The sequence below is a fragment of the Cyprinus carpio genome, chromosome A7 (assembly GCF_018340385.1).
Source record: "Cyprinus carpio isolate SPL01 chromosome A7, ASM1834038v1, whole genome shotgun sequence".
NCBI lineage: Eukaryota > Metazoa > Chordata > Actinopteri > Cypriniformes > Cyprinidae > Cyprinus > Cyprinus carpio.
Window position 1 is genome coordinate 18707029 of NC_056578.1, and position 24262 is coordinate 18731290.

General features: G+C 37.5%; 1 protein-coding gene across 8 annotated transcripts in view; it reads left to right on the plus strand.

Annotated features, from left to right (window-relative positions):
* The window catches only part of LOC109095236 (myosin binding protein C3), a 38691-nt gene extending 16392 nt beyond the window's left edge, over positions 1–22299 (plus strand). For 5 of the 8 annotated variants that reach the window (XM_042760106.1, XM_042760108.1, XM_042760109.1 and 2 more), the window contains 18 exons: positions 1592–1758; positions 2631–2796; positions 3435–3541; positions 3647–3676; positions 3831–3970; positions 4516–4581; positions 5367–5526; positions 5877–5981; positions 6255–6443; positions 8995–9129; positions 9627–9794; positions 10333–10421; positions 10989–11184; positions 11379–11518; positions 13971–14130; positions 14291–14427; positions 17867–18053; positions 21936–22299. In XM_042760106.1, the coding sequence (XP_042616040.1) occupies positions 1592–1758; positions 2631–2796; positions 3435–3541; positions 3647–3676; positions 3831–3970; positions 4516–4581; positions 5367–5526; positions 5877–5981; positions 6255–6443; positions 8995–9129; positions 9627–9794; positions 10333–10421; positions 10989–11184; positions 11379–11518; positions 13971–14130; positions 14291–14427; positions 17867–18053; positions 21936–21967 (2374 nt within the window). In that variant the 3' untranslated portion in view covers positions 21968–22299. Of the gene's footprint in view, positions 1–1591; positions 1759–2630; positions 2797–3434; positions 3542–3646; positions 3677–3830; positions 3971–4515; positions 4582–5366; positions 5527–5876; positions 5982–6254; positions 6444–8994; positions 9130–9626; positions 9795–10332; positions 10422–10988; positions 11185–11378; positions 11519–13970; positions 14131–14290; positions 14428–17866; positions 18054–19212; positions 19260–21935 lie in introns of all 8 variants that reach the window. The other 3 variants (XM_042760110.1, XM_042760112.1, XM_042760107.1) reach the window with 2 other exon arrangements.
* The last annotated feature ends 1963 nt before the right edge of the window (positions 22300–24262 follow it).

Sequence of the window (24262 nt, forward strand, 5' to 3'; positions counted from 1 at the left end):
TGGTTTTGGGTCTTTAGTCTAAACTGATTGGAATGAGCTAGTGTATAATGTAGAGTTGCATCGTTGACAGATTGGCATAAAAGCTCATGGGTGCATGAGAAAAGATTAGCGGCTATCAACTTAATATAAATAGTTAGTCCTTTACTATTTCAGCCATTTGATTTATCCCATTTGCTCTCACTACCCTGCAGTAATGCTCATAAATCATGATTTACATTTCAGAGGTTTTTATTATTGAGTACAGTACGTTTTAAAACTGGTTTTATTCTTTCATGATCAGGTGCAAACTTCTTGGAATTCCCCCTTGCTTTTGTTATTGAGCATCTTTTCTCTTATAGATTTCTTTCCAACTGAATTTATGTATATGTTGTTGTCTTTTTACCTCATATTGTTAAATTAAAATGTCATAATTGATCTTGTGCTGAAAACTTCTCTCTGGTGACATATGCCAGATTCTCCAGTCATTTAGTCTGCTTAAACCTCGCCCCTCTACAATCACTGCAAGCTCACATTCATTTTTGAGTCCGACACCTCAAAATCAAGTTAACTACTGATGACTGATGGACAGAACCAAGTTCCACCCTACATTTTTTCAAAAAGCTATTTCACTCGCGTCACAACTGTGCACTACTTAAGTTTCATCTTCATTGAAAATCTGATAAACGCAATTCTCAATAGGGTCATTCCAGAGGTCCCTGGCTAAAAATATTTTGATTTTGTTAATATTATTTTTCTGTAGAAAGACGAGCATAATGATGAAAACCAAAATATTATACATCACAGATGTATATTTACAGAGTAATCCACAATTTTCTAGAGAAGGGTCAAAATGACAAGTTTCACCTGATACTTGGAGCCAAATTAGAGGGGTGTAAAAATGACTTTAGAAAGATGGCAGCATCATTATTTTATTTTTACAGATAGATTGATGGCTCTACAGTATAAGTCTATTAGTCTGCTGACTTCTGCTATTTTTGTTTTATTATATGCTAATGGTGACAGTTCAAAAATGGAAAAAAGCACTTTTTTGCCTCAGGTTTGCATGCCTCAGGTTTGCATGACTGTAATAAGTATTCAAGATATCTTAATATCCTATATCCTTTTAGATTCTGGTTCTTAACAAACTTTACTTTTGGTATCTTCATTTTAAAGGCCCTCAGTGGTTCAGTGATATGAGATATGGAAATCTTAATGTGGCTTTGCATACAGCTGATACTTTTTTCTTTTAAAGTGGAATATCTAAAAAAAAAAATAAAAAAAAAATTGAAAACTAGAAATGTACCTCATTTTTTTCTATCCGCTCAATTGCATAATGTATACCTGTCTGAGTGATATAAATATTCTTTTTTTTTTTTAGTTATCATGCCTGGAAATCTTAAAATATTCAAGATATCTTTATTTCCTTCTATATTCTCATTCTTAATAATCTTTTCTTTTGGAATCTTCATTTTTAATGCCCTATATGGTTCAGTCCCATAGATATGGGGATTTCAAAGCTGCTGCATGTTCAAATTCTTGAATTGACCTATTTTCAGGGATTGAAAACCATTTGCATCAACAAATATTAATACCAAACTTCTGACCTGTACAGGGAGAAAGATGGTGTGGAACTCACCCGAGATGAGTCCTTCAAGTACCGCTTCAAGAAAGATGGATGTAAGCATGTACTTATCATTAATGATGTGACCAAGGAGGACTGTGGACACTACCGAGTGAAAACCAATGGAGGGCAATCATTAGCAGAGCTCATGGTTCAGGGTAAATATCTGGAGAGTTTCAAGGCCTCCTATATTTGCAAACTTCTGTCCCCAGCCACAGATGTTTTCAGATCTGTACTGTAACTTATTGAACAAATTCTGCCCTTGATAGTGGAAAGGATGGGAAAATGATATAAAAAGTACTTTGCACATATGGCATTCATTAAGGTTTCACACTTGTTGCCATGTCATTCAAACTTCACATCTTGTCAGTTTAGAAAACATGGGCACAGACACTTCTGGTCAAGGTTACCACTCACAATGCCCACATGCCAGCTATTGTTAGAACGCCTGACCCATATATTTTAACAGGCCAGGTGACTCTGTCTGTTCCTCCCTCACTCTCTCTTTCTGTTATTGTCACACACTGCTCCGTCTCTCTTTTATTAGCATCTAAGAAAGATTTATGACTCATTCCCTTTCTCTCCCATTTCTTTTTATTGTTTTCTTCTGTCTCTTTCTCACTCTTTCTTGTCCCTCCTTCATTCTGTCACCTATTCTGAGTCTTCAAGCATGTATAGCACTTTACAAGCAAACTGATACCCAGGTATGTCTGCTACCAGTTTGTCTGGGCTTTTGATCAAGTACACGAGGTGCCAAGAAAAAAAAGAAGCTGCCCAGTAATGCTGTGACTCTATCATCCCATCAGTGCGATTGTTACCTTTCTTTACCCCACCTCTCATTATCATCTTAAAGGGAATGTTCACCCAAACATGAATCAGTTACTCCCATGTATGTTGCTGTAGTAGACCATATGATTTCTTTCTTCAGTAAACCACAACAGACAGGATGTTCATGCTGTTCTTTTTTTATTAAGTGAATGGTTTTTGGTCATGTGTGATGACAGTGTTCTTTTTGACCTCTGACATTTAGAGAAACAGCTAGAGGTGTATCAAAGCATTGCTGACCTGACGGTGAAAGCCAAAGACCAGGCTGTGTTCAAATGTGAGGTTTCTGATGAGAATGTGAAAGGCATCTGGTACAAAAATGGAGTGGAGGTGAAAGCTGATGCCAGAACTCATATCACACACATTGGCAGGTAAATGCACATGTATTACGTAAATATGAAGTTTGAGACATCTTGATATCTATAAGCAAAGTCTATGCATTCATCCCTCAAATGAAGGTTAAACAAGTGTTAGATTTGGCTAAACTGAATGGTAGCTAGACAATGTAAGTAACTCAACCCACAAAAACACTGCCCAAAGTAAAGCAGCTCTAAAAGGGGTATAACATTTAAAGTGTATTAAAGCATTCTATTCATAGTAAATATTAATAAAGTAAAATTTAAATAAAAAAATGTAACTCTTAAAAAGTACACTACTGTGGCATTTTCATGGTACTGAACCTAGTAACTTTGTGTTTACTTAAATCACAAAAACATGTCTAAAACATCACAGTATCTTGTAACTTTATGGTAATTTTAGTTTTTTAGGTGTTTTGGAATTTATTTCACTGTACCTTCATCCAGTGTTCTTTTTGTTCCACTTGTTGTAATAGTTGTCAGAAACCGTGCCAAACACTTCAGTGCCTGAGTAACATGTTTGAAAGATTCAGTCTGAATCGTGAAACTACAGAACACTATTGAACAATTGTCATTGTCAGAGAAAATGTAGAGTTATAACAAGTGCCGACGCCAGGTCCCTTCTTAATAAATTAAAAAATATTTATATTTAGGATTCATAAGCTGACCATTGATGACGTAAAGCCAGAGGATGAGGGTGACTACACCTTCGTTCCTGAGGGCTATGCCTTCAATCTCTCTGCCAAGCTCAACTTTTTAGGTACATACTTTTGTTTAATTATTACTTTTAATCGTGAGTTTAAACTACTCTTTAAAAAAAAATCTTTGCCATTGTTTTTCAAATGATTGTGTTTTATCTTCACAGAGGTCAAGATTGATTTTGTTCCACGCCAAGGTAAAAATAAAACAGCATTATTATAATTCATAAGTCATTTGATGTGTTTCTGGGAACTATGTTAAATCATAAATATTAAAATGAAGGGAAAAAAAATACCACATTTTTGAGAAATGTGTCAACATACTTGTTTTTTTTTTTTTTTTTTTTAAAGATCCTCCTAAGATTCATCTGGACTGCATGGGCCGCACCGCTGAGTCCACAATCTTAGTTGTGGCTGGAAACAAACTGCGACTAGATGTACCAATTACTGGAGATCCTGCCCCCATTGTGGTTTGGACAAAAGGAGAAAAGGTAGGAGTGATTCATTAAATTTTGTCTGGTGTCAATTTTTAACAATCCCTGTCTGTGCGAATAGGTCTGGGCTGTGTTTTGCAAAAGCATTGTAGGCCTAAGTATATCTTAGATACCATTAGCAGTAAAGATCTGTAAGATCTACTTGCTTTTGGGAAACACAGCCATGGTCGACTACAGCAGAACACCCAAACCTACACTAAACTTTTCCTTTAGAATGATATTTAGTTAGAAAATTATGTTTTTTTTTTATGTTATGTTTTTTTTTAATTTATCTGCAGTTTGGGGTATACTGTATGTGTGTACTGTAATTCTTTACGATTTGCCATGTTGTCATGCAAATGTAACAGGAGATTCCTCATCTGGGCTTCAGAAGCCTTGACAGGTAGGTACTGTAACATCTCCCAGCCATAACCAGAAAGTCTTGTCAAGGCTCACTGTGACTGGGAGTTTTGTGCTGAAATGGAAGGTTGACAGTTAATTTTCTCACACTTAACCTCTGACCTGGTTACCATGGCTTCACAGCTTCTGCTCTGCTCATGTAGGGTAGCTTTAAGGAGGGAGAGTCGCGTCCTGAACCAAGGCATACATGGACAGTGAAGAATGGTGAAGTGAGTTTAGGCCTTAACAATCCCGACTGCTTGTACACTGCACATAATCATGTGTCTTATGTGCTTCTTGCTTTGGCTGTGATGTTATTGACCTATGTTGCATGACGTTGCAGTCTTCATCAGTTTAATCCAGGGGGACACTCCACACTCCATATATATATATATATATATATATATATATATATATATATATATATATATATATATATATATATATATATATATATATATATATATACTTTAAGCATTTCTTTTTTTTAATGTAGTTTAGTGATTGAAATTATTAAAATTGGATAAAGCATCTTCTTCTTTCTTCTCTACTTTAACTGTGGTTTGTCTTTTTCTGGGTAAAAAGGCAACATGACTGCTATAATATTAACACAGGCATCATTTTGACACACAAATCATCATACTTGTGAGATACTGACAGTGTTATGAAGCAAGTTTTTCACACACAACTCTATACAATACTCTGTCTACAAGGTGAGTGCATCATTTATAATCTAAAGTTCATAAAGTATAAAGTTTGAAAATAAAAGATAAGCGCCATCCATTCATAGGAACTGGGGATATTTAACAGGTAATGAATATTTTCTGAAAATTCAGATATCTGTAGTATCTATGGTTTTGGCATTTGCAAGTATTATATCAGATCTTACAATGTGATCTTTTCTTGATTGCCTGGTTTTGAGAATTCAGATTTGAATTTGAAAGCCTGTGACTAATCCAGGTTGATATGAAAACCACTCACCATTTTTAACAATTGGTTTTGATTGGTTGTTCAGGTGCTGACAGACTCAGATGGGCATGTCCATGTGGAGAGTACCAAAGGCCATTGTATCTTTACCATTGAGGGGGCGGAGCGTCAGGATGAGGGAGTGTACTCTGTCATTGTACGCAATCCTGCTGGAGAGGATACAGCTGACATTAATGTCAAAGTTGTCGGTAAGCTTTTTTAAACCCCATTACCATGGGTACATTTCCCAGCTGTTCTCTGAGAGGCTGAAGTTAGGCCCTAATTTCATTATGGGCCATGTTGCAGTACTCCTTTGTACACTTCAGAACTGCATTTTAAATAAAATGTATCAAAAGGCCACAAACTAAACTGTCCACATCTCTTTCTGGCTGTTTATTATCACTCTGTGTGTATTGCCTTCAGGAGGTTTGCAATATTCAAATATAAAGAAGAAAGCTACCATTTGAGAGCAAAATGCCTTTGATGTAGCTGTATATTAGCCATACTGAAGAAATGGTGTGACTGCGCTTTTAATGTTTTTTTTGTTTTTTTTTTACAGATGTGCCAGATCCACCTGAAGCTCCCAGAATCCTTAGCGTTGGTGAAGATTCTTGTATTGTCCAATGGGATCCCCCACTCTTTGATGGAGGCCAGCCAGTCATAGGTGACTTAGTAATAATAGTACACAGTATTACTACAGAGCCATCTATAGCGTTACTTTAAGTAGTTCATATTCTGTTAAGTAAATCTTGTTGACATCACACATTCCTAAGAACTATAAATGAATTATACTCAAACACTAACTTAACATAAACGTACTATTATGAAAAAGCTACCTAATGAAAAATGACCTAATAATATTGCTGAAAATCCGCTTTTAAATGTGTACTGTAAAGGAAATGCATGATGATAACAATGTGCTCTTAATGTCTTTCAGGTTACGTTCTTGAAAGGAAGAAGAAAAAGAGCTATAGATGGATGAGACTCAATTTTGATCCTTATAAAGAGACCACATATGAAGCCAAGAGAATGATTGAGGGTGTAGCCTACGAAATGCGCGTTTACGCAGTAAACGCCATCGGCATGTCACGCCCCAGTGCTGCCTCCCAGCCATTTGTGCCAGTTGGTGAGTTCAATTGCTTTGATTTATAACTTTGCTTTCGTAATAGGGACTCTTTTGTTTCCCATGCTTTTCTTTAAGTCTACACAGAGCTATTTAGCCACATTTTTTCATTCATCTAATTGGTACAATCAACAGGTTGTGTTCTGTTAAAGTGGTCTGAAAAGGTCCTTTTCAGTTTAAACAATTGATGTGTTAATGATGTTCTTGCGTAAATTTTTTGCTCATTTTTTACATAATCTTCAAGTGAGCTGCGTTAAAAGCATTCTATCTAGACTGTTGTCTTTTACAAGACAGCTGATTAGGAAACTATCCATGGCATCCTTCTCTATAAATAATGGCATGTTAGCACTTTGCAAAGCTGTATCTACGGCATTGTCAAAAGAGAGGAGGGGGCAGGACACTGCACTTCCTTTGTTACTTGCCTGTCACTGTCACTGCGCCCAGAGAAGACCACAACAGGTGTTGCAGAACAGACAGACACTTATCAGGAGGCTCTACTTGTAAAACACACCAGACTGAAGTGATCCAGAGACAGAATGACCAAACCGATGCTCCCCAAGACTGCTGAGAAGAAGCCAGCTGAGGCACCGCCGGCTGAAGCACCGCCGGCTAAGCCAGTGCCCGATGTCCCAGCAGAAACCAAAGAGCCAGAAGCACCAGCTATACAAGAACCTGCACAAGAGGCCAGTGCTGAAGCTCCTGCACCTCCAGCTGAGGAGACAGCTCCTGCTCCTTTTGAAGATGGAGCTTCTACAGCAGAAGTAGCGTCACCGGGAGGGGAAATGGCACCATCTGCGGAAGCTCCTCCAGAGGAAACTGCCCCCCCACCAGAGCCGGAACCAGAGCCTAAACCTGTTGGCAGTAGGCATCTATTTCTAACAATCTTTTGTGGAGATTATTAATGCGGGAATTATACCAGTCTCCATGACATCTTTATATATCTTTTTATAGCTGTCTTTATGCATCATTGCATCAACTTATTTCAAGAATATACCACAGATTGGCATAAAACCTAAACCAGTTTGAAAATACCTGTCCACATGTAATCAATGGGTATTTTATTAAGCTTGGGTATTGATATGCTTTTCAGTTTGAGCATGTAGGATTTTACTCTCTGTTTGTTAAGTCTGACGTCACTGTTTCCAGGTCCAAATCAGATCAAGTAAACAACAAATGGTGCTAATATATACTTACAGTGTGTTGTAGTACTAGTAAAAAATCATGATCCTAACCTTTATCGCCATACCGATATCTCAGTTGATTAGACAGCAATTTATCTCTTATGAATCATTAAAATATTGTTGTCTGGGATGCCTTGAGCCTGGAGACTGTGCGTTTTTAAAATTTTAGCTTTAAAGTGTGATATGAATAAACCATGCTCCTAAATAGCTGTTGAGTATTCTTAATTGAAACAAGTAGAGATTTAGACCCGGAAACATTACTTACGTCATGACTTAACAAATCTTGTGTGTATGGTTGCATCTTAAGATGTGGTTACATTAGTGAAATGTTGCAGGCAAAAAACATTAAATGTCAGTAGTGTAGCGATGTATGAAGCACAGTTTACACAGAAGTCACTTCCAAACCAAGCAGTGTTCTGTTGGTCAATGTGGCAAAATTGCATCTTAAATTCGATGCAAAATCTGTGTGGGGAAATCTTTTGCTCTCATTTAGGATTGCAAATTCCTCATGAAATAACTTGATTTCAACTTGAAAATTTACAGAAAAATGGTAAGTGATGAATGCACCTTAAGGCCTGAATAAGTACAACAAGGCAAAGCCTGATCATTTTACACTGTTTATTCCTAATGGCCTCATATTTAGAGTGATAAGCAGTTGTATGCATTTCAAGGAAAAGTAATTGGATAATTTCCACTCTATATAACCCTTGGCTAGATATGAATAGATGTTCTTGGATTTGCTGCAAGTTCACAGTCTTCGTAAATACACAGCTCGACCTGGGCATGCCATTGCCGCTTAAATATGGCACAAACATTTGAGACTGAAGCTTGCTTGCAAATCACAGCAGACAGCATGTATATCTTCTGGAGGCCCTTATCACCACTGCACAAGTTCAACTCAGACTCATTTAAGAAATGTTGGTTATTCTTGTCAGTAATGAAAGTCTCTCTGTGAAGGCAGTCTCAAAGGTAAGTGGAGATGAACCTCACAAGACTGAGGTTGCTTCAATAGTTTCCATGGCTGCTTAGTTTAGTGACAATAGTATACTCTTCTCACATTGTTCAGTGGGACTTTACTGGAAACCACAGTGACAAGTCCAAGTAAATCCAGCCATGTATTAAACAGTCTTCAGTACTAACTCTTTGATGGCTTAGTCACAGTACATGAGTGTAATATAGCAAATGTTGCACTTAAAATACATCATACGCACAAGTCTTTTCCTTGCTGTCAGCTGACAAAGCTAATCTCCAGTACAACAATTTACCCCAGCAAAGGAAATGGTACTTGAACAAAACTTAATACAAGAACATATTTTCATATTTTTCAACATAAGTGAAACACATACTCATTTGTATCAACTTCCTGTCCACAGCTCCTACCAGTGAACCTACTGGCCTGTGTGTGGAGGACATCAGTGACACCACCATCTCTCTGAAATGGAGGGCTCCAGAGAGAATAGGCTCAGCTGAGCTTGAAGGCTATGGGGTTGAGTACTGCAAGGAAGGCTGTAAGTGTGTTTGTACTTTGAATATGGGATGGTTTAAAGATTCATATGTCTGACAGAATGTTTATAAAGAGAGTACACTACTACTGGTGTCTGTAATTTTTTTTTATGTTTTTGTCTCTTATTTTCACCAAGGCTGCATTTATTTGATCAAAAAACAGCAACAACAGAAATGTTGTGAATATTATAATTTAAAATAACTGTTTTCTATTTTCATATATTTTTAAATGTAATTTATTCCTGTGATGGCAAAGCTTTTTCAGCAGCCATCACTCCAGTCTTCAGTGTCACATGATCTTTCAGAAATCATTCTAATATGCTGATTTGATGCTCAAGGAACAGGAATCAATTTACTTAAAAGAAAGTCGCACTGATTTTGAGCATTAGAGTACCTAGTCAGGTCAGGTGTAAAATATATTATTTTTAACTAAAATTTTTAAGCACTATTCAGAATAAATCCTTAGTGTTCTGTATCTGAACCCTTTATTTCATCTCTGTAGCTGATGAATGGATCCCTGCATTTAAGGGTCTCACAGAAAGGACCTCTGTGATCATCCGTGACCTGCCAACCGGAGAGAAGATGCAGTTCCGTGTAAGGGCGTATAACATGGCAGGCCCAAGCCCTGCTGCCACACTGCAACAAGCAGTCACCATCCGTGAAATCATGCGTGAGTTACACAGAGTAATATTTTTTAAATGCTATGATTTTAGGATAGGGTTTTCCACAGTGTGGACTGCTAGAGGTTCAAATGTATTGGCTTTTTGTCTTCTAGATCAGAGGTTCCCAACTACATTCCTGGAGCCCCCAAAACACTGCATGTTTTCCGTAATCAAACACACCTGATTCAGATCATCACCTCATTTAGAAACTCCAAGACCTGAAATGGGTGTGTCAGACAAAGGAGAGGAATGTGGCTTCAGGAATGTGGTTGGGAACTACTGTTCTAGATTGTGTTTCGAGCCATCATATGTTAATGCCTCTTGCTACAGATGAATCTACCTGATAATAGAATGAAACAAAGCTTATAAATGCTGATGTTCTGGCAAATGAGCTTTATTTTTAAGTGGAGATCCATCTATTGCATCACATTACAGTTTAGTGTTGGGAAGGATTGAGATGGGAAAGATAAAAAAACACACCAGACAGGCTATTATATTCTAAGATGCAGGGCCACCATATGAATCACTTGTATTCTGTCATTGCAGAGCGACCCAAAATCTGGGTACCCCGTAACCTCCGCCAGACACTTATCAAGAAAGTAGGAGAAATGATTAACCTGGTAATCCCCTTCCAGGTGAGAACAATTGTTTGAAACGTGTACACCACTAGCAAAATTATGCTGCGGAACATGTGACTAATCCATGCAAACAATTTAGGTTTGTTTCTTGGCAGGCATCCTGTGAGTCGTATGAAAAGATCCAGCAAAGTTCTGTATTGATGTATCCAGCAGTATTATTTGTCGCAATATGAAACCATTGGCTCTCCTCTTTTGATGCAGACTTTGACCTCCAACACTTTCCATCAGCTAGAGCTTCAGTGTTTGGCTAGATTGTAGCTTGTCCACTTGTTTGTTCACAGAACCCAGTTTGTGAAACAGATCTTCATCCTCTCACTCTATAAATACTCTGAGCTCTATGGCTGAAATTCAATGAGAGAGGATGCACACAGATGGTAGTCAATGACACGAGTTTGAACGGCATTTGTAACACCCCTGTAGGGAACTATAGTGGCCAAAAACATCTATCTATCTCTGTCTGTCTGTCCACTCATATAAATACTTTTTCTTTGTTTTTTTTGTCCGTAATATAGATAAAAACCAATGAGATGTATTGACCCATTATTCACTCACCTCACTCTTAAGGGTAAACCACGACCTCAAGTGACCTGGACAAAGAACGATGAGCCTCTGGACCCTAAGCAGGTCAGCATACGAAACAGCGACACTGATACCATCCTCTTCATCAGGAGATCTGAGAGAAAGGATTCTGGGAAGTATGATGTTCAAGTGCAAATTGAGAATGTGGAGGACAGGGCCAGTGTGAATATACAGATTGTTGGTAAGTTACTAGGATATACACTGTCAGTTTAACCTGTATTATTGACTAGATTTGACACAATTGTGCAAGAATAACATCTAGAATTTACACTCAGTATTTAATGTTTGGAGTAACAGAATATGTTATCTTATGTAGTGTGTTTGATTGCATCAGTAAACTTCCAAAAACTTTTTTTTTTTCTTTTCTACTGTCAGACCTGCCAGGCCCACCCCAAAATTTAAAGGTGATAGATGTTTGGGGCTTCAACGTTGCCCTGGAGTGGAAACCACCCAAGGATAATGGCAACTGTGACATCACAGGCTACACCATCCAGAAGGCTGATAAGAAAACCATGGTAACCCCAAACTTACAAATTTTGGTTTTTGCTGAAATAGAGAATTATTTATTTTATTTTATTTTATTTCCTGTCTCTTTGACAGAGTCATACTGTACATATGAACTGTTACAGTACATATGCCAAGCACTGTTAGTAATCAAACTCAGGCTCAGAGAGAGAATTTGAGAGAAAGAGAAAGAGTTAGTGGTTACTTAAGCCTCCCCGTACCTGCCATTATCTACAGCAGCTAAGCTTGTGACAGTGGTGTAGTGCAGTGCTATACGGCACATACCCACTTCTTTATCAGTCAGCATTGCGTACACCCACTTCTTAATCGCCTCTGATGTGCATCATTCAGTACTAGTGTCCTGCTTTAGCCAAAACCATGACAGTCCAGCACTTAAGTAGCTAATCCAATCGCATGTGAATAAATGTAAATATTCCCTAAAAACACCTAAGACAGTGATGCGGTCAGGACCAAGTGCTGGCTTCCCTTGAAATATGATTGCGCTTGCGCTCACTCTGTCCCCCACCCCTTCAACTACAACTTCAAATGAAGACATCAGCCAAGGTGAGCACTTTTTAATAACAGGACCTTGTAAATTATGTTAACAACATATGTCAGGGCTCGAAATTACCATGTGCCTGTCACTGTATGTCATGTCACACATAGGCATAGAGCTTCACAATTCTGGATAAAACACATTTTCTGTGAATTCAAGCAGCAGAAGTTAAGTGACAATGTGCAAATACTACTGGCCCATTTCAGAGTCTTACATGTCACTGTTTAAAACACAGGGTGTTCATCCTTTGCTGGGCCGCTTTAAAAATAAATTGCTGGAATGAATTAAGAGTATACCCACTTCTCCAGGCACTACTACTATACACCACTGGTAATTGAGTAATGTATGTGCACTATTCATTAGTGGCACGGCCTTGCAGGGAGACTATGAGTTTATAGCCTCTCTTGTGACATACAGTTGGCCAGTGGCACTGAATTGTGAGCCAAGGGAACAGCTTCCAGAACATCTAGTACCCAAAGCTCCAAAATGACCCTTGCTGCACATCAAACTGGAGCACCTGTGCTCCTTTCTGTGCAAGCATGGTGAAATCTTAACCCACGGCCTTGCCCTGATTTAAGTGCTGTCATTATAGTGCTGTCTTTACCCCTTTGTACTCTTGAGCCACTAAGGTTAGTGGCTAAATAAAAAGCAGCCGGTTTAGGTTTCATTGTTACTAGAGCTAGTCCTGTGTCCAGAGCAGCAGGCAGGAAGACACCAGATTATCAGGTTTCACAGGACAATCTCAATCAGAAATCGGAGATGCTCTGCTGCTAAATATAAAAGCATTTTAGGCTGCAGGCTTTGGGGCACATCCATGAGCAGACCATTTACCTGCTTCAACATCTACTGCTCCCACAGACATACTGTAGTAATGACACTTTGGCTTAATACATGCGCTATGCGATCCTGCAGCATTTTCCCCATTGTCTATAACAGTGGACAATGATTTTTAAAGTGGTATAGTCAGAAATCTGAGAACCACACTACAATGTTTTAGATTAGAAAGGATAAGTGGTGACATAGTTCCCACATATTGTTTGCTGGTGACCATATTAGAAAGTCGTTAAAAATGAAAATATATGCATTTTTATAGTTGCACTGGAAAAACTATCAAAACAAACAAATAAATAATCTAAAGAATTTAGTGAGGCAGGTTTATGCTTAAAAAATATCATGCAATTTTGTCTTTCAGATAAATGTATCTTTATTGACACATTATTGTGCCTATATTTCTAAATTAACTAACACATGGACTATATTACTTTGTTGATAACCCCCCCCCCCCCACACACACACACACACAGACCCCCCCCCCCCACACACGCAAATAAACATGAGACTTGTCGAATAATTACAATAAATCAATAAGTGTGATTAAAAACATCCACAAAATCATACTTTTTGAATACACTACCATTCAGTGTTTGATGTCAATACTGTAATTATTTAATCAAAAACAGTAAAACGGTTGTAATGTAAAACATTTTTACAGTTTAAAAATAAATCTCTGCTATTTTAATATATATTTCAATGTAATTTATTCCTGTGATTGCAACAAGGAATTTTTAGCAGCCATTACTCTAGTTTTGTTTTTAATGTCCCATGATCCATCATTACATTCAGTATTAAATGTTTTAACTTTAAGTATTGATCAATTTAATGCATCCTGCTGAACAAAAGTATTAATTTCTTTCTAAAAAATATTACTGAACATACATTTTTGAACAGTAGTATATGTCTATATAAAATATATTATTTTATGGATATTTTAATAATTTTCATAAAAGAGACATGATTTTGTGAGTTTCGGAGGAGAACAGATACGGCTTTTAATCACAGTAAAATGCGTCTGACAGTGTCATACACAACATATGACTACGTTTGTGTGGTTCTTCTCTTTCTTGCAGGAATGGTACACTGTGTTTGAGCATTATCGGCGCACTAACTGTGTGGTGTCAGACCTGATCATGGGAAATGAGTACGTGTTCCGTGTGTATGCCATAAATATGGTGGGTCTGAGTCCAGAGCCTTGCCTCTCCAAAGACAGTGCCTACATCCAGAAAACAGGTGACTCTGCCCAGACACTAGATTCTCATGCCTGCTCACAATTAAACAGTTTAGATGGCAAGAGCGCTCCTTCAAATATTTGTCGGTTAGGCTGCCAGTTTTTAAAGTCTTTCAAAGTCCCATGTGACTCCCCTGATATATGTTTTGGTTTTCTTTACAGGCATTGTGTACAAGCCTCCTTCCTACAAAGAGCATGATTTCTCTGAGGCCCCCAAGTTCACACATCCTCTTGTGAGTCGCTCAGTTATTGCTGGATACAGTGCTACACTCAGCTGCTCCGTGAGAGGCATCCCTAAGGTGAGCACATGTGACCTCAATATCAAAGGTCACGCTCTATACTGTAGAGCAGTAGTATGAAACACTGAAACATCACACTCATTTTATGCTTGTTCAGCAATTCCAGAGAATAAAAGTCTAAATTGTAAGATAAAAAAGGTCACTGATGGGGTCTGGTTCACAGTCAGCATTGCAATTCATCCCAAAGGTCCTGACTTTGTTCACAGGGATATTGTCATGCTGAAACAGAAAAGGCTCAACCAGCTGGCACTTTTAAAGGGGTGTTCGGAAGCCCATTTTCCACAAGTTGATATGATTCTTTAGGGTCTTAATGAAAAGTCTGTAACATAGTTTGGTTAAAATATCTCAATGGTAGTGTAAAAAACACCTTTTTTACCCTGTCAAAAAAAGCTCTTTTCAGAGCAAGTCGTTTTGTAGCATTTTTGATAATGAGCTCTGCTGACCCCACCCCTCTCTTCCAAGCCGCTCTCTGAGGGACTCTTTACTTTAGCAGTATTCATCATGAAACTTGCTAGTTAGCACATTATTAGGAAAGGCGTTTTGGCAAAGATTCATTAAAAAACCTTATACTCACTTCTTCTGTTGGTGAAGCTGGATCACGAATGATTTGCGCGAACATAGACACATTTAGGTAAATCGGGGGTTATTCTCTTCAAAAACAAACGTAATCCTCTGCGTCTTCAGCGGCTCCGATGTCGGGAGTAAATGACGACTACTATGTTCATTATTACATCCAACAACAGAACACCTCAATCACTTAGGAGTCATTCTTGTCTAAACCTGCTCTGGCGTCGAAACAATGGCGGACTGATGACAGCTCACTGAGGGCGGGTTCAAGGTAAGATGCCAGTCTGTGCTGAAACCATAGACTGTATAAAAACATGGACGTAGTGTCTGTGACATCACCCATAGACTCCTGAAGAGCGTTTTTGAAGCTCAAAGTGTGCAGAGCGGGCTGTCGCCATCTTGGCAGCGCATCACCACGTGACTCTCCCGGATAATCGAAAATGGGCAAAAAGGCAGAAGCTGGTTGCTGAAGCCATGCCCACCTAACTCGACGGCATTGTCAGCAGCGGCAATCCACCTGTCACTCAAGTGGCCACGCCCTTAATTATGCAGAATTTTAAGGCTTAATATAATTTAACCGGATGAGTTATAAAAAAATTCACCCACCTCACAGTTGTCATGAAGGGCAAAATAAGCTACAGGTGGTGGTCATATAATTGGAATATCATCAAAAAGTTGATTTATTTCACTAATTCCATTCAAAAAGTGAAACTTGTATATTATATTCATTCATTACACACAGACTGATATATTTCAAATGTTTATTTCTTTTAATTTTGATGATTATGACTGACAACTAAGGAAAATCCCAAATTCAGTATCTCAGAAAATTAGAATATAACTTAAGACCAAATACAAAGAAAGGATTTTTAGAAATCTTGGCCAACTGAAAAGTATGAACATGAAAAGTATGAGCTTGTACAGCACTCAATACTTAGTTGGGGCTCCTTTTGCCTGAATTACTGCAGCAATGCGGCATGGAGTCGATCAGTCTGTGGCACTGCTCAGGTGTTATGAGAGCCCAGGTTGCTCTGGTAGTGGCCTTCAGCTCTTCTGCATTCTTGGGTCTGGCATATCGCATCTTCCTCTTCACAATACCCCATCGATTTTCTATGGGGTTAAGGTCAGGCGAGTTTGCTGGCCAATTAAGAACAGTGATACCATGGTCCTTAAACCAGGTATTGGTAGCTTTGGCACTGTGTGCAGGTGCCAAGTCCTGTTGGAAAATGAAATCTGCATCTCCATAAAGTTGGTCAGCAGCAGGAAGCATGAAGTGCTCTAAAACTTTCTGGTATATGGCTGCGTTGACCTTGGACCTCAGAAAACACAGTGGACCAACACCAGCAGATGACATGGCACCCCAAACCATTACTGACTGTGGAAACTTTACACTGGACCTCAAGCAATATAGATTGTGTGCCTCTCCTCTCTTCCTCCAGACTCTGGGACCCTGATTTCCAAAGGAAATACAAAATTTACTTTCATCAGAGAACATAACTTTGGACCACTCAGCAGCTGTCCAGTCCTTTTTGTCTTTAGCCCAGATGAGACGCTTCTGACGCTGACTGTTGTTTAAGAGTGGCTTGGCACAAGGTATGCAACAGCTGAAACCCATGTCTTGCATACGTCTGTGCGTAGTGGTTCTTGAAGCACTGACTCCAGCTGCAGTCCACTCTTTGTGAATCTCCCCCACATTTTTGTTTCACAATCCTCTCCAGGGTGCGGTTATCCCTATTGCTTGTACACTTTTTTCTACCACATATTTTCCTTCCCTTCGCCTCTCTATTAATGTGCTTGGACACAGAGCTCTGTGAACAGCCAGCCTCTTTTGCAATGACCTTTTGTGTCTTGCCCTCCTTGTGCAAGGTGTCAGTGGTCGTCTTTTGGAAAACTGTCAAGTCAGCAGTCTTCCCCATGATTGTGTAGAACTAGACTGAGAGACCATTTAAAGGCTTTGCAGGTGTTTTGAGTTAATTAGCTGATTAGAGTGTGGCACCAGGTGTCTTCAATATTGAACCTTTTCACAATATTCTAATTTTCTGAGAAGCTGAATTTGGGATTTTCCTTAGTTGTCAGTTATAATCATCAAAATTAAAAGAAATAAACATTTGAAATATATCAGTCTGTGTGTAATGAATGAATATAATATACAAGTTTCACTTTTTGAATGGAATTAGTGAATTAAATAAACTTTTTGATGATATTCTAATTATATGACCAGCACCTGTATATAGACCAAAATCATTTTTTGAACCAGGCTATAAACATGTTTTTTTCTGCTGTAAAGTTGGGCATTTTAACATGGGGAGTCTATGGGACTGACTCCTTTTTGCAGCCAGCCTCAAGCGGCCAGTCGATGAATTGCAGTTTTAGTCACTTCGTTGTTGGCTTCACGAGAGAGAGCGGGAGTTTGCCACTCGACTGAAAAGCCACTGTCAATCAAACTATCGTGGGAGGGGCCTGTTTTTGTGTCATCACACATGCATCTGAGATCGGCTCGATTTGAGAAAGGGGTAAAAATTTTAGTAGATTAAAAAAAAAAAAAAAAAAAAAACCCCGGGAGGATTTTTGTCATTATAGGGTGGTTGTGTACACACACTGTCAACACAGATTTCAGTTCAAACAACTTGTAAAAGTGCATGTAGCATCCGATGACCCCTTTAAGAGTTCAAATTAGTCTGTTTTTGAGGATGTAGTACCTATTACAAAAATATATTTAAAAAATCATATTACCTTGCTCATTAAATATTTAATGGCTTCATTTTGTTTTAAACACAATTCCGATAAATATATTACAAAATAGTATCTATCATATCAATGCGTATGTAAGAGAACTGTAAAGATATTTAAATCCTCTCAATGTTTTATGCAGCCTAAAATTACATGGTACAAAAACAAGATGGACATTACAAACGAGGCCAAGTACCGTATGTTCAGCAATCAAGGTGTGCTGACTCTGGAGATCCGCAAGCCGTGTCCTTTTGATGGAGGTGTGTACATGTGTAAGGCGATCAACGACAGCGGAGAAGACATAGTAGAATGCAAACTGGAAGTACGCCGTAAGTACATGCCTCTAACTCAAGAGTTACTGAAAAATTTGCTTAGTAACAGTTGATAATAAAATTGTAAACTTAAAATGTCATTTGTCTATCAATTACATTTTTGTTCAAAATCTGTGGTCAGTGAGATGTTTGTAATGATATATTTTATTTTTTGATATCAAAGCTTAATTTTCAGCAGCCATTACTCCAGTTTTCTGTGTCACATGATACTCCATAAATCATTATAATATGCTGATTTGGTGCTCAAAAACATTTATTATCATCATGTTGAAAGCAGTCGTCCTGCTTAAAGGGATGGTTTACCCCCAAATGAAAAATCTGCCATCATTTACTCACCCTCAAGTTATTCCAAACCAGCAGTTTCTTTCTTCTGCTGAATACAAAAGAATAGATTTTGAAGAATGTTGGCAAGCAAACAGTTGCTGGTCCCCATTTACCTTGATAGCATTTTTTTTTTTTATGTAATTTGGTGGTGAATGGGGACTGTTTACTGTTTCACAATTTACACTGAACTAGTTTAATGTTTAATATATATATGTATATATATATATATATATATATATATATATATATATATATATATATATATATACATATATATATATATATATATATATATATATATATATATATATATATATATATATATATATATATAGTTTTGTATATTTTAGGGTATTCCACTAAACATGATGCTAATAGTCAAATGAGATGTTGTATGAGGGGACCATAATCAGTGGTGTCCCATATGAATGAAACTTACCTGAATGACCACTGCACTGAACATAAGATAACACTCTTATGTTATGATCAAATGAAAGATATATGCTGAGACATATAGGTCAAAGTCCATCCATACTTCTGTCTGTATTACCATTTTAATTTATGACTCCGCTATGAGTAAAGAAAAATTCTAGAATGACACTTTTACTTCAAACAAAATTAAGAAACATATATAACATGTCTTGGCATAAATCAAACATATCATTTTGTTAATAACTGTTGGGTTGGATTGGACATAGATGTGCATCTGTTCCAAAGTTCCAAAATGGATCTCTTTCCAGTGATCCATGATTTCTGTTGTGTGTCACACTTTAATACTTGCTCCTTACCTCCTGTTTCCCTTCACATTCCCTACCGTCCTCAACTCCCTCAGATCGTGAGTAAACAGTAAGGGCAGGTTTGCTCTGTGTGAAATCCAAGGTAAGCATGAGAGTGCCCCATGTGTTTCCATCACACCCACACTGCCTGCACTTTTGCTAACAAAGCACATGACCCTCTCAAGTCCAGCATGTCTGGGTGCTTCTCAATACTGAAATCAATCAAACTCTGCCATCACAAAGGACAAATCAATTCTCTAAAAGCACTGTAAAAATTATGTAGGAAAAGTACAAACCCGATTCAAAAAAAGTTGGGACACTGTACAAATTGTGAATAAAAACAGAATGCAATGATGTGGAAGTTTCAAATTTCAATATTTTATTCAGAATACAACATAGATGACATATCAAATGTTTAAACTGAGAAAATGTGTCATTTTAAGGGAAAAATAAGTTGATTTTAAATTTCATGGCATCAACACATCTCAATAAAGTTGGGACAAGGCCATGTTTACCACTGTGTGGCATCCCCTCTTCTTTTTATAACAGTCTGCAAACGTCTGGGGACTGAGGAGACAAGTTGCTCAAGTTTAGGAATAGGAATGTTGTCCCATTCTTGTGGCTTCTATACAGGCTTCTAGTTGCTCAACTGTCTTAGGTCTTCTTTGTTACATCTTCCTCTTTATGATGCGCCAAATGTTTTCTATGGGTGAAAGATCTGGACTGCAGGCTGGCCATTTAAGTACCCGGATCCTTCTTCTAGGCAGCCATGATGTTGTAATTGATGCAGTATGTGGTCTGGCATTGTCATGTTGGAAAATACAAGGTCTTCCCTGAAAGAGACGATGTCTGGATGGGAGCATATGTTGTTCTAGAACTTGGATATATCTTTCAGCATTGATGGTGCCTTTCCAGATGTGTAAGCTGCCCATGCCACACACACTCATGCAACCCCATACCATCAGAGATGCAGGCTTCTGAACTGAGCACTGATAAGAATTTGGGTTGTCCTTGTCCTCTTTAGTCCGGATGACATGGCGTCCCAATTTTCCAAAAAGATCTTCAAATTTTGATTAATCTGACCACAGAACAGTTTTCCACTTTGCCACAGTCCATTTTAAATGAGCCTTGGCCCAGAGAAAACGCCTGCACTTCTGGATCATGTTTAGATATGGCTTCTTTTTTGACCTACTGTATAGAGTTTTAGCCGGAAACGGCAAATGGCACGGTGGATTGTGTTCACCGACAATGTTTTCTGGAAGTATTCCTGAGCCCATGTTATGATTTCCATTACAGTAGCATTCCTGTATGTGATGCAGTGCCGTCTAAGGGCCCGAAGATCACAGGCATCCAGTATGGTTTTCCGGCCTTGACCCTTACGCATAGAGATTGTTCCAGATTCTCTGAATCTTTGGATGATATTATGCACTGTAGATCATGATAACTTTAAACTCTTTGCAATTTTTCTCTGAGAAACTGCTTTCTGATATTGTTCCACTATTTTTCGCAGCAGCATTGGGGGAATTGGTGATCCTCTGCCCATCTTGACTTCTGAGAGACACTGCCAATCTGAAAGGCTCTTTTTATACGCAATCATGTTGCCAATTGACCTAATAAGTTGCAGATTGGTCCTCCAGCTGTTCCTTATATGTACATTTAACTTTTCCAGCCTCTTATTGCTACCTGTCCCAACTTTTTTGGAATGTGTAGCTCTCATGAAATCCAAAATGAGCCAATATTTGGCATGACATTTCAAAATGTCTCACTTTTCAACATTTGATATGTTATCTATATTCTATTGTGAATACAATATAAGTTTATGCGATTTGTAAATTATTCCATTCCTTTTTTACTCACAATTTGTACAGTGTCCCAACTTTTTTGGAATCGGGTTTGTAATAGATTAATTTATGACAAGAGTGCACCTCAAAAATCTCCATCATAACAGGAGTTCTGACCTTTGTCAAAAAAAGTCTTTTTCGTTGCCTTTCTCTCTCTCACAGTTTAGAAATCATCAGAAATTTTATATCAGTTGAAAACTTAAAATCTCAAAATTCATCCTTTGAGACGCATTTTAAAATCAGACATTACATTACCATGAAAATGGTACATCGATATCATGTTACAAAATGTTTTCATTCATGAATTTAAGTTTGGATCTTGCACTTTCAAGTCTATGTTCAAAAATGTCAGTGACAGTTAAGGGGTAAAGAAATCATTCTTATGTGCTGATTTTATTTCTTATTATTACTGTTTAATTTTTTACATTTTTTTTTTCTCTCTGATTCTTCACATTTTTTTTTATTCTTTACTGTCATTTTTGATCAATATAATTCATCCTTGTTGAATGATAATTGTAAAAGTATAAATTTCTTTAAAAAAAAAAAAAAAAAAAAACTTGGCCCCAAACTTTCGAAAGGCATTGCATATCTGAACTATTTCAATGGGTGCACTGACTCATAACATATTAGACATTGGAGATTATCTGCTTCTATGTAATCATATTTAAATTATAATTAACTTCAAATTAACATAAAACATCATAACTCACAATATCCAATACAGATGTATATGACCAAAATTAACAAAATGGGCTTGGGCACAGTTTTAAAGTGTAGCTTTGAAATGCATGCAGGCTTGCTGTAGGTCACTCAGCTGTATAATGAATTATTTTGAACAGCAGTGAAGGTAACTTTAGATAATTCTACAGTGGTAGCCTTTTTTTCCCCTTTGTAAATGCAGGATGTAATCTAATAATGGTTCTTTCACTTCATCGCAGCTCAAGTCACAAAAGAAGACAGCAAGAAATGAGAGACGTAATGGGTTTGCAGAAACTGTGACACTGTCTTCTTTCTGTCTTCTGTCCTGAAACTGATCCCATGACATGTCCGTGATCAAATGACACAGCAAAGAAATATTTCAGCGCTTTTCTTCATTTGCTTGTGCTCCACATTTCTCACTCACATCCCATAGTCTGTTCTTAGGTGTGATTTGCTTTTCTTTATTCCTTGTGTTCATTTTGTTTCATTTCAACTATTGTATGTAAGATCTATGCTGTAGGCAGGGTCTAGTGATTTCAGTATTTTCCTTCCACATGTGATGTTATGCAAAACGTGCTAAATAAAGAGTTTTGTTGATGCTTATTGTCTGGTTTTCATTTAAATACTGTATTACATCCTCTTTTGCACTCACATTTTAGCGAGTTATAGGCTTTTACCCAACACACAAATAATAATTCCATTGTTTGGTTACAATCCTCTCCTAATTTCTAGAGATTTCTTTGACCCACGACACGTCAAAATGCGTCACTCGTGCAGACGCTATTAATTACCTAAGAAACCACAGTCACACCGAGAGCGCCAGACAGGTGTCTCTAAGTTTCCATACATCACCATGACGCACTCTCCAGTCTATACCAGCAAAGGCCCGGCTATCAAATGCATTCTTTAGGCTCTCACGCGGTTCAAAGTATGTCCCAGCATCAACAGGCTGCTGGTATTAATGTAACAAAGCCCACACAAAGTCCATCTGGAAGCGTCAACTCAGTGGTATTATCCGTGAGAGCAGAAAGCATGGCTGGCCTGCATGGCTTTGTTCTGGAATTTTCTCCAGTGGCAATTTGGTAGCAGGTTTGAGAGGTTGAAATGTTTGAAATGAAGCCCAGACATGCCATCATGGCCGAGGTGCCAGAATGACCGTGGATGGCCTGCTCCATGTTGAAGTTTAGCAGCTGTGCCTCTGTCCTTGTGCACGCGAGTATTGCTCTCATTGTTCACACATAAACTGGTTTTACGTATTGTATGAAGGTAAAATAATGCATAAAAGATCTGCAAACGCAGGGTAAGAGTTGTGGAAGTGTACTTAAGACTGCATGCACAAGAGAAGCTTTGTAAAGGTGTAAATTGCATTTCAAGCGTAAGAAAAAAATGATTTGCAACATTTTACTGTTACTCATAAGTGTAATTCATGTATTGTGAAACTGCAACTTCATGGTAACATAAAAAAAAACATGATCTGCATTCTTCTGACTTCCATTTTTCCGCACTTACACTTTTGGCACGTTGTTTTCACTAAAATGTGGTCAAAAATAGGCTACTGCAAGCCTGTGAACGCTGATTTGTGAGCGAAAACAACAGTTTAAAGAACTGCAAAACAGACTGACTGCATAGAACCACTGTATGTGTAAAAAAAAAAAACTGTTGAAAATGTCTATACCAATAAAGCTACATAAATCTGAATTTGTCAGTTTTTCAAACCATGGCTCTGTTTACGTATTTAACACTCAATTGTATATTTTGAAATTTCGGTACTGATTCTGATTACTTTCATGTGACTAATGAAACTATTACATGAAGCAAATATGAGCAACAAAATGCTTTCTTTGTGTCCAGATTTGACTAACGCAAAAAACGTACACTTCAGATCAACATAAAAAAAAATTACCTTTGATAAAAAAATGTCTTTAATGATGTCTAATTTTCTAATAACTAATTCAAGTTAATTTAAGTAACTAATGATGTGGTAATCCAACAATGCCAGACACTAGGGAATACACAGCCATGTTTATATGTTTATATATAGAGCCAAACAGCCATCTAGTGGTTACACAATGGTATTACAGATGATAAATAGTGAATAAGTTCCCAATAAGTTAGACATAATAAATATTTTAGTAGTATTTATTAAAATCCTCTTAAATTACAACATGTTAAAGTAAAAAAAAAAAAAAAAAAGGTTATATTACTGTTGGTTCAATTATCATGAACCAAATTTTAGTTTTAAAAAATGGAATCATCCCTGATCAGTAGACAGGTGAAATTATACTTGTATTAAACTAGTGTTGATACTAGGCCATCTAGGTATCATCAAAATTACAATAAACTAATACATCATATATAGCCAGTTGAAGAAGAAAATAATTTTTTTTAGAAATACATTTTTTTAAAAATAAATAATAAGCACTTAAATACTATTAAATATTAGTGTTTGTGTTATGTGTTTTAAGAATAATCAAACCCTTAAAGGGGTTATTGATTATGATTTCAATTTCTGAACTTTATTTAGGCTAGTGTGTAGGCCTAATGTTGCTGTTAGAGCATAAACAAT